The sequence below is a fragment of the Benincasa hispida genome, chromosome 7 (assembly GCF_027475165.1).
Source record: "Benincasa hispida cultivar pf3 chromosome 7, pf3_genome.v1.1, whole genome shotgun sequence".
NCBI classification, from domain to species: Eukaryota; Viridiplantae; Streptophyta; class Magnoliopsida; order Cucurbitales; family Cucurbitaceae; genus Benincasa; species Benincasa hispida.
Window position 1 is genome coordinate 350,910 of NC_143484.1, and position 10,095 is coordinate 361,004.

At 38.4% G+C, this 10,095-nt stretch overlaps 1 protein-coding gene and 1 long non-coding RNA gene across 13 annotated transcripts; both read left to right on the plus strand.

Moving 5' to 3' along the window:
• The first annotated feature begins 749 nt into the window (after positions 1 to 749).
• Positions 750 to 6,247, plus strand: LOC120069341 (eukaryotic translation initiation factor 2 subunit gamma-like). Of its 12 annotated transcripts, none has more exons than XM_039021077.2 (9): positions 750 to 1,078; positions 2,105 to 2,290; positions 2,433 to 2,494; positions 3,000 to 3,112; positions 3,221 to 3,323; positions 3,539 to 3,766; positions 3,913 to 4,131; positions 4,688 to 4,948; positions 5,640 to 6,247. In XM_039021077.2, the coding sequence occupies exons 2-9, from the start codon at positions 2,185 to 2,187 to the stop codon at positions 5,940 to 5,942; spliced, it is 1,395 nt and encodes a 464-aa protein (XP_038877005.1). In that variant the 5' UTR covers positions 750 to 1,078; positions 2,105 to 2,184; the 3' UTR covers positions 5,943 to 6,247. The 12 variants fall into 12 exon arrangements, with proteins under 12 accessions (XP_038877005.1, XP_038877010.1, XP_090171231.1 ...); XM_039021082.2 differs by having other exon boundaries at positions 778 to 998; XM_090315105.1 differs by having other exon boundaries at positions 820 to 1,078; positions 2,048 to 2,290.
• Positions 6,248 to 7,092: 845 nt separating this feature from the next.
• On the plus strand, positions 7,093 to 7,874 carry LOC150034824 (uncharacterized). The gene is made up of 2 exons (XR_016530406.1): positions 7,093 to 7,584; positions 7,679 to 7,874. It is a non-coding gene; the product is annotated as an uncharacterized LOC150034824 (long non-coding RNA).
• The last annotated feature ends 2,221 nt before the right edge of the window (positions 7,875 to 10,095 follow it).

Below are 10,095 nucleotides of genomic sequence, written 5' to 3' on the forward strand. Positions count from 1 at the left end.
ATACTGTCTTATTTTTAAAAAATGATGATTAAGAATGATCATTTATAGTCTAATTAACCATAATCAAAATTTAACAATGTTTATAAAATTTCCTAAAATTTCTATTGATATCGACATTTTGAATCTTGGTTTCGGAATAATAATAATAATAATAATAATAATAATAATAATAATAATAATAATAATAATAATAATAATAATTGATGATACAAGTCTTGGATAAGAATCTACAACGCACTAGAACGCCCTTGTTGACGATCCTTTACTCCGACAGCATCTAAGGTTCCTCGAACAATGTGATATCTCACACCGGGTAAATCCTTAACCCTTCCCCCTCTTACTAAGACTACAGAATGTTCTTGTAAATTATGGCCAATACCAGGTATATAAGCAGTGATTTCAAATCCCGAGGTTAAGCGTACTCTGGCAACTTTACGTAAGGCAGAGTTTGGTTTTTTGGGGGTGATAGTGGAAAAGTTGACAGATAAGTCACCCTTACTGCCACTCGACAGAACCGTACGTGAGATTTTCACCTCATACGGCTCCTCGTTCAATTCTTTCGAAGTCATTGGATCCTTTTCCTCGTTCGAGAATCTCCTCCCTTCTTCCATTCCGTCCCGAAGAGTGACCGGGACCAATTCAGTCACGTTTTCATTCATTTGGAATCTGGGCTCTTCTACGTTATTTTTATTTACTTATTTTCCCTCTTTTTTTTCTTTTTTTATTCCCTTCGATCAAAAGTACTATGTGAAATCTTCATTTTTTTCCTCTTTCTCTATCCCGATTATTATTATTATTATTATTACTACTTATAATTTCGTGAAGATTTTGTGTTCGGCCTCTTATGCTGCCCATTTCTTTGAGCCCAGCCCTAGCCTTTGTAAAACGCAAGCTTCCTGTAATCTCTCTCTCTCTCTCTCTCTCACGACGGTGATCTCTCTCTCACATTCATCACTCGCCGCCGCCGGTAGCTTCTCTCTCTGGCGCCACCGCCGCCGGTAATCTCTCTCTCTTTCTCTCACCCATCACTCTCAATCGCTGTCTCAACGCAGAGAAATTTCAGATTCAGCATCAGCAGGTCCGACAACTAACATTTCCTTGCTGCATCTCTCTTTCTTCAAGTTCTGGCATAATTTTGATGGATTGATTGTGTGTATTCAAGCATTTATTGTGTTTTGATGGATGAACCCTATTTATTATTCTTTGTTATAACTTTAAGAAATTGCAACTGCGTACTTGTATCTTCAACTTTTGCCTGAGGTAATTTTTGGTATGTGAGTTGTGAAGTTCAGTTCAAACGGATGGGACCGAACCAATCGAACTCAAATTGTATCGAATTTTTAGGGGTTGGTTTGGTTTGGTTTGGGTTTATAGCTTAGGAAGGGTTTTTGGTTTAGAAGAATCTACCATTTGAAGGGTTGGGTCTAAAATGTCTCTAAATTCGACCCAATACGACCCGCGAATGTAAAATATTGAATAGAAAGAAAAAGAAATAATATCCCTAGCCTGACAGCCAATTTCGTGCAAGAAAAAAACCTAAAGCCAATTTGTCTCGCCGGCAGTACCTTGGCCTTCCCCTTCCAAGCGCTACGTCGGACTGTCGCTCAATCTCCGGACTCTCTTAGTTCGCAGGCGCAAGTTCTTCCATCAAATATTTTTGGTATTTTTTGGCTGCAGCCCTAGATCCTTCATCTAAAGTTCTCTTCCTCCTTCGTCTGTTTTGTTTTTTGGTGTTTAACTTGTTTGATGGTGTATTGATTATGATTCAGTATCATTTTCTTAATGCTGGATACTTGTTTGATTTTGTATCAGCAATACATTTGGATTCAAAACCATTTTTTGTTTGTTGTACCTTTTGTATGTTAAGGGTTTAAGCTTATTATTATGATTCAGTTTCATTTCCTAGGTGTTTTATTAGTTTAGTTTTCATGTGTGCAATTATATTCAAGTGGTTTGTATTCTGATGTGGGGGATATTACTGTTTTCAATAGATGCTTTCTATTCAGACCACTGTGTTTGTTGATTTTGTTAGCTTGATTGGTGGCAGTGCAGGTAATTGCATTTCTTTTTTTTTTTTTTTTTTTTTTTTTGGGATTGGAGGCAGATTGGTTACTCTCTGGTTTAACTTCACAAAGAACCAAGACAGACATCCATAACTTGTTTGCATAAAGATATTCAGCAAAGATGTCGCGGAAGGGTTTGATGGAACAAGACTTAAAGAAATTGGATGTGACAAAGCTCCATCCACTTTCTCCAGAAGTTATATCTCGTCAAGCTACCATTAATATTGGTAATTTTTCTTTTGTGTATGATTCTTTTATTGCACATTATTCCCCATCATTACACTGTACGTGTATACTAGAAAATTTAGTCTTGGGGATCTTATCTTACTAGTAAAGTTAACTGTCCATTACAAAATTCATCCTTTCCAGGTACTATTGGTCATGTGGCACATGGGAAGTCTACCGTTGTAAAAGCAATTTCTGGAGTCCAGGTGATTATTTATTCCATCACTGATGGTCCATCTCGGTTGCTATTCTTTATTGGATTATTCTGTTTTCCTTCTTCAGCTTGATTGTTGGTTGGATTTTGAGTTCCATATAGGTTCTTTGGGTTATGTTTGGTGCAAAACTTTGCTTCTCTTCTATTTTTTTTTTCTCATTCTGCATAATGATAATACCATGGTATGAATTTATAAGAGGAACAGAAAACCGAACAAGGTATCACATAAGCTTTCTGTCTCTCAATGACCAGTGAGGAGAAAATTGCTATTAATAGTTTATGTCTACAACCCAGGGCTTTTACATATTTCACAATGGCTTAAATAACAGCATTTGCGTGGATGCTTTATTCTGCATTGGAGTTCACTTATAGCAATTATCACAGATTTAAAGTGGTTTTCCATAAGAAATATTAGTTCATATGAGTAGAATTTCCCTAGAAAACCGTCATAACTTCTTCATTCTGATGGATCTATTAATGGAATGTCTAATCTGCAGACTGTACGTTTTAAGAATGAGCTGGAGCGTAACATTACCATTAAGCTGGGGTATGCTAATGCAAAGATATACAAATGTGAAGATGACAAGTGCCCTCGACCTGCGTGCTACAAGTGGGTGTTTCTTCTATTTTTATATTTTGCTAGCTTACACATCTACTTGTACCTAAAAGGTCAATTGACTTCCAGTATTTGATTAACGTACTCAACATGCTTTTGTAGGGCATACGGAAGTGGAAAGGAAGACAGTCCTTTGTGTGATGTGCTTGGGTTTGAAAATTGTAGGATGAAACTATTGCGCCATGTATCCTTTGTCGACTGCCCGGTAAGGTTTTTAATTGTTGCATCTGTGTAGCTAAGAATTGTATGAAACATGATAGAAGACAAAAAGTATACTATTCCTTATACATTTTATGAATAATATCTTCTTACGAGTTTCTTGGATCTTAAATCTTTGATTTTGTTGTGTGGTGGGTTAGTCACCATGCACATACCACGAAGCTTATTTCTACGATAACCTAGTTCAATTATTTTTTCTAGGGTCACGATATTCTTATGGCTACCATGCTTAATGGAGCAGCCATTATGGATGGAGCATTACTTCTGATAGCTGCCAATGAAAGCTGCCCGCAACCTCAAACTTCTGAGCACCTTGCTGCTGTTGAAATTATGCGCCTTCAGCATATTATAATCCTCCAGAATAAAGTTGATCTTATTCAGGAAAATGTAGCAATCAATCAACATGAAGCTATTCAAAAGTTCATTCAGGTTAGCTCTCTTTTCTTTATTGCCTCAAGGTTTTGATATTTTCATATGAATGATTTTCGCTATTTTTTTTTAATAAAAATGATACACAACTTTCATAGTGAACTATTTTCACTGCATTCAATTTGTCTTTTTAAAATCTTTGATAGGGAACTGTTGCTGATGGTGCACCAGTAGTACCAATTTCTGCTCAGCTGAAGTATAACATTGATGTTGTTTGCGAGTATATAGTGAAAAAGATTCCAATTCCAGAAAGGAATTTCGTCTCTCCTCCTAATATGATCGTGATTCGTTCTTTTGATGTTAACAAACCCGGATTTGAAGTTGATGAGATCAAAGGTGGTGTGGCTGGTGGTAGCATATTACGGGTATATACTTCATACTTTTTTCTTAAAGAAAACAATCATCAATTTATGTTGAAATTGTGATGCTATGAAGTTCTTAATACAGCTTTCAGATGGTCAATAAGCTGTAATAGTACCTTATGCTTGTTTATCATAAAGACAATTTTCGGAATTCGGCTGGAGTTGACAAATGTGATTTATCCTTTTCAATTATTGGTGTTAAAGTTGAAAAAGAAGTTTTTGATGTTGCGTATTGGTGATCTTGTTCAATAAGTTGATTTATACAATTAAGAACTTTGCCCAAGTTTTTGGATTGGTTTGAATTATTAAGATACTAGTTCAAGCAAACATGTAAGAAGTAGTAAAGGTTTTGTTATTTTGTTATTACTTCTTTGGTGGTTGGATGTTTTGATCTCAACCACCCTGAATTTTGCAGTTGAACCTGTTTTGGATAATGTCTACTTAAGGAATTCATGTTACTGCTTTACATTTTTAATCCATTTTACCTTTTGGAAAAATTGTCCACAGTTTTGTGTTGCGATATGTGTTGCTAATGAATTTGAAAATGTATTCTTTCCAGGGTGTTTTAAAGGTGAACCAATTTATTGAAGTTCGTCCGGGGATTGTTGTTAAGGATGAAAGTGGTAACATTAAATGCACCCCAATATACTCAAGGATTGTTTCTTTGTATGCGGAGCAAAATGAGCTGCAATTTGCAGTCCCTGGAGGTCTTATTGGGGTTGGCACGACCATGGATCCCACTTTGACTCGTGCTGACAGATTGGTAGGTCAGGTTCTTGGGGAAGTTGGATCACTTCCTGATGTTTTTGTTGAGCTAGAGGTAAAGTTCTTATTAACATTTGAATGTACTGTTATTTAATGGATGAAGACCTTTAAGTTGCAACTCAAGACTACTCTAAGATTCTTTAGGGGGTCTCCTGCTTCTTCCAGATTATTGTTTATTTGTTTAATTATTTATTTGGGGGGAAGGGGGGGTCGTTTAAAGCAAGAATGTGTGGGATTTTTGTGCTCTTTTGGAAACAGTCAATGGGTATATCACTCTTTTTGAGTCGTTTGCTGTGTAAGTGTGATGTTGCATCCCTCATGTATCTGCCCTTCGGCAAAGGGCAGATGTTATGGCATGCTGGCTTTTCCACAATTATTCTCTGTATGATTTATAGAGGTTTTGAGAGATCTTGGGAGGAGGTTTGGTCTAAGTAAGTTTAATGCTTCTCTTTAGGCAATGGTCTCCAATCATTCTTGTAATAGTTTGTTAGGTCTTATCATCTTCAATTAGTGCTCCTTTTTTTTTTAGCTAGTAGTTTGGCTCCTTTTGTTAAGGATATCTTTTTTCCAATGAAAGCTCGGTTTTCAATACAAAAAAGTATTCATCCTTTGTACCCTCGAGGCTGCTCTGATTTGCTAGTTTTGACATTGCATGCAAATTTGTAAATGATTTGATCCCGAAAAGGTTGGAGGCAATTGTCGATAAAGATTGTCTGTTTTGAGACTTGTTGTCCTTATCTTTGCAGGTGAACTTTTTCCTTTTGCGGCGGCTCCTAGGTGTGAGGACAAAAGGATCAGAAAGGCAGGGAAAAGTATCAAAATTGGCCAAGGGGGAGATTCTAATGTTGAACATAGGATCCATGTCTACAGGAGCTAGAGTACTTGCAGTGAAGAACGATTTAGCAAAGTTGCAGCTTACATCTCCTGTTTGCACCAGCAAGGGAGAGAAGATTGCTCTAAGTCGTCGAGTCGAGAAGCACTGGCGTCTTATTGGCTGGGGTCAAATTCAAGCTGGAACGACTCTCGATGTCCCTCCCTGCCCCATTTGAGTTGCTTCTGGAAAAAAAAAGGTAAGAATCAAGAAGAAAAGCGAGTGAGAAGAGTAAAAATTGGAAAACTAAGGAAAATGTGCAAAGTTAGACAGTTTGTTGGAACCATTTTTGTTAGGTGGAGGAGAAAACACCTATCCGGTTTCTCATTGTTTATTACGTTGTCTTTTTCACATTTTTATCCCCCGAAGTCTTTTCTGATTTTTACTATATTTAAGTTTCGAATCATGGATGTGACATGTGAGCCATTTGGTTAATGAACTGAAAATGCGATAATAGGATGAACATTATTATTTCACTTCCAATTAGTTTGGTTGAGACTTTCAATTAAAAGAACACATAAAGCTTGCATTAGCTCAATGCAAAGCCATATTTTATGGAGGAAATACTCATTCCATGGTTTGCTTAGACAGATCCTGATTAGGTGAAGGCGAATGAAAAAAAAAATGTTTTAGACTTCCTCATAACCATGCGATTTTTGGAGCTGTACCAAGTTGGTTTTGAAGCCAATACGCTAGGAAACTTAACATAGAAATTTGAAGCAGAACGTATTGTATATATATAATGAACAAACATTCGAGTCACTGTCTCAATGTGGATCCTTGGGTGATTTTGAACATAATAAAATTATAGCAAGTTTTACTTTCCCTTTCCCACTCTTCCATTTGTTTCAAACGTTTCAAAGGTAGGGTAAGGAGTGAAATTGTAACTAGCCAAATTTTAGGAAATTGCATGTATTTATCTTGATTTATTTGGGTTTAGATTTTGAATTTTAGAGATTTGGAATTTGTTTATTTTGGCTAAATCAATTTAAACTAATTTTGGTAAAAGGCATGAATTTAATTCAAGTATTGAGAATGAAATTTAATTTTGGTTTTAAAATGAGTTGATTTCAATTGGGTTTTAATTGGTGTGTTGGAGATTTAAAATTCTCTTGAAATTATAATATTTGAGATTGAAGTGAGGAATTTTTATTTATGTATGTTAGAGTTGGCAAAAATCCTCGCAGGATTGGGTCTCCACCCCGATCGGTTTGATCGGGAACATGATCGATCCTAATCGAATCTCCAGTCGGATACCTTTTCTGTTTCCGATTAATTATTTTTTTTATTTTATATATATATAAAAAGTCGGGGATGGATCCTCATGGGGATCCATTTCTCCAATGGAGATGGATGGTATATATTTATTTATTTTATGGTTTGGTTTATGGAAAAAGGGGAGAGGGAAGGGGGATGATTAAGGTTTTTAAAAGATGTTTCATTTATAAATTAGGGTTGGTGGCCTCGGTTTGTGTGTAGAAAAAAAAAAAGGAAAAACAAGAGAAATTTTCCCTTTTCTTCCTTGTTGAAGCGCACCCCCTGAAGCTTTCCTCTCGCACCCGACCAGCCCGGCCGTCGCCTCGCCCGAGCCACGCCAGCTGCACGCGAGTTCTGTCTAGCCGTTGTCGCCGTCGAGCCACGAATGCCATCCCGTGCTTGGCTCCAGCTCGCGTGCTGCTTCCTCCAGCCGCCGTCCGTGCCGCTTCTTCCAGCCGTCTGCCGCGGTTCTCCAGCCCTACAAGTCCGCGCGCGAATCGTGGTGAAGCACATTACTGCCATTGGTTCGGCGCCTCCGTTTGCCAGAATCTTGGATTTATGAGGTGAGATTTAAGGTTTATTTGGTTTTTCTTGAATGGGGTTTTGAACACCTGTTGATGTTGGACTGATTTATACCCATGATGTATTGATGCTTAGATCGGACTTTTGAGGCGTTATTCGACGCTGTTCAGCAGCTTTGACGGTGAGTTTGGGGTGTTTTTGGCACACTTTGTGGGTAAGATTGTAATTTTCGGGTTGTTAAAATTTGGGCTTTTAACTCTTGGAATTAAACCTCACACATCAGGTTGGATTATAATTAAGGATTGATATTAGATGTGTTTTTTTAGTGCAATTTAAGAGTTCCACTCAAGATAAAGGGAATTGGTTTGCTAATTAAGTAAGCTACCTACCGTCGGTTCGTCCTCGAACCCCAATTGGTGCAAGTATGTGATTGTGTTCTGTGTGTTAGATTGAAAAGTTGACATATTTTGTTGGACTGTTGGTATCAGAGTTCAAGTTTTAGGTTCTGTAGACTGACTTAGTAGGCAAGTCTAGATTGCCTCATTGGTCACAAACGGATTCTTCGTCATTGGTATGTCCTTTAAATGAAAGTCGTTTAGGATTTTATGCATGAAACTTTACCTGAATGATAAAATTTCTTGTAAGGATTGAGAGGTAAGAATGTTAGAAGGGAGCTGGACCCTAAAGTTGGGGTACAAGGCCCAAAAGTGTAGGACCCGTCTACACAAGAAAACCTCCTGTTGCCTTTTGACCCTTCTGGGTCAACCTGGCAAAGGGTTAGAGCAAGAAGCGGGGCCTGAAATTTGACCGTACCCCCCACGAGTGCAGACACCCCCAGATATCTTGGTCGAGTATATTGTCATGGCTACAACGATTGGAGAAGTTGTTACGAAGGCTTTGATGGGACAACTAAAAGACATCGTAGCAGAACAAATATCTCAGCATGTTTAGTCGCAACAAGTACCCCCGTCGCAGATTTCGACGCCACAAGTGTAGAATCAAGACTGGACTTTGAACCAAGTTGTGGTAGGTCTTTCAGAGGAGGCTAAGCACTTGTGCGATTTAAAAAAATATGACCCTCTAACGTTCGATGGGTCGCTGAAGGACCCCACTAAGGCGGAGTTGTGGATGTCTTCCATAGAAGGTATCTTCTAGTATATGAGGTGTCCAGAAGAGCATGAATTGCAATGCGTCGTATTTGTACTTATTGACAACATTAAGCACTGGTGGCGTTTAACAAAGAGAATGATAGATGCTAGTGGAGGTTAGGCAACGTGGAACCAATTCAAAGAAGCCCAAGTGAGATACAACAAGTAGGCCTAATTTATGAACCTAAAGTAGGGGACCATGACGGTGGATGTGTATGAGGAGGAGTTTGATAGGTTATCTTGTTTTACCCTCGATTTGGTGTCCACTGAAGCAAAGAGAGCTGAGATATTTGTTCAAGGACTTCGAGATGGGGTGCGAGGCATTATGCAAGCGTTTAAGCCTACCACCTATATAGTAGCATTTTGTGTGGCTGAAGTCCTTAGCAGTAAAAGCCACCTTAGGCTAAAAGAGAAAAGCAAACCAGAGAGCTTCAAAGCCTCTATAGAAAAGCCAAAACACAGACAAACCATTGAGATATATCAAGCAGCAAGCTTTTAATCCAGGAGGAGTCTGGAGGAACAGGCATGTGTGCAAAACGTGTGGGAAGCGACATTGGGGGCGTTGTTTGATTGATACAGGGACTTGCTTCAGGTGTAAGTAGACATGACATGTAGCTGTTCAATGCCCTAGTAGTAGTTCTGGAGGTGGTAGGGGTCAGCCCTCGAATTCCCAGTAGGGAGTTCAAAACGATAGCAATAGTAGGGTCGGGTTTACGTAATGACTTGGCGTAAGGCAGAAAATTCAGACTTAGTGGTAATAGGTACACTCCTTATTCTAGGACATTATGCTCTTGTGTTGTTTAACTCTAATTCGACGCATTCGTTCATATCGTCTGTGTTTGTGAAGTATGGTGGTATAGAATTAAAGCTGTTGCGTTATGTATTAAGTTTCTACTCCATTCGGAGGGTAAAAGCATTCGTTCATATCGTCTGTTATTCATGTGACACAGAGGGTAAAAGCATGTCAGCTTGTAATAGCAGAGCATATGTCAGATGTGTCTTTGTTAGTCCTGGATATGACAGATTTTGATGTTATTTTAGGCATGAATTGGTCGGTTGGCAACCATGCTATCATAGATTGTTTTCGTAAAGAGGTAGTCTTTAGCCCGCTTGCGGGAGCTAGCTTTAAGTTTAGAGGAGCTAAGACTGAGGCTTTGCCTAGTTAGTCTCAGCTTTAAAAGCTAGGAAGATGGTTGGCCAGGGTGCTTGAGGCCTTTTGGTCAGTGTAATTGATACCAAAAACTTTAAAGTCACTTTGTCGTCCGAGCCAATTATGAGGGAGTATCCAGACATGTTTCTAGAGGATTTCCTGGGTTTGCCATCGTACAAAGAGATAGATTTCATTATTGAGTTGGAACTAGGCACTACCCTGATCTTTAAAACTTCTTATAGAATGGCTCTAGC

Coding starts and splice junctions, on each gene's coding strand:
- LOC120069341 (XM_039021077.2), top strand. CDS start 2,185: ATGTCGCGGAAGGGTTTGATGGAACAAGACTTAAAGAAATTGGATGTG. Junction 2,495..2,999: donor AAGCAATTTCTGGAGTCCAG/GTGATTATTTAT, acceptor TCTAATCTGCAG/ACTGTACGTTTTAAGAATGA. Junction 3,324..3,538: donor TATCCTTTGTCGACTGCCCG/GTAAGGTTTTTA, acceptor TATTTTTTCTAG/GGTCACGATATTCTTATGGC.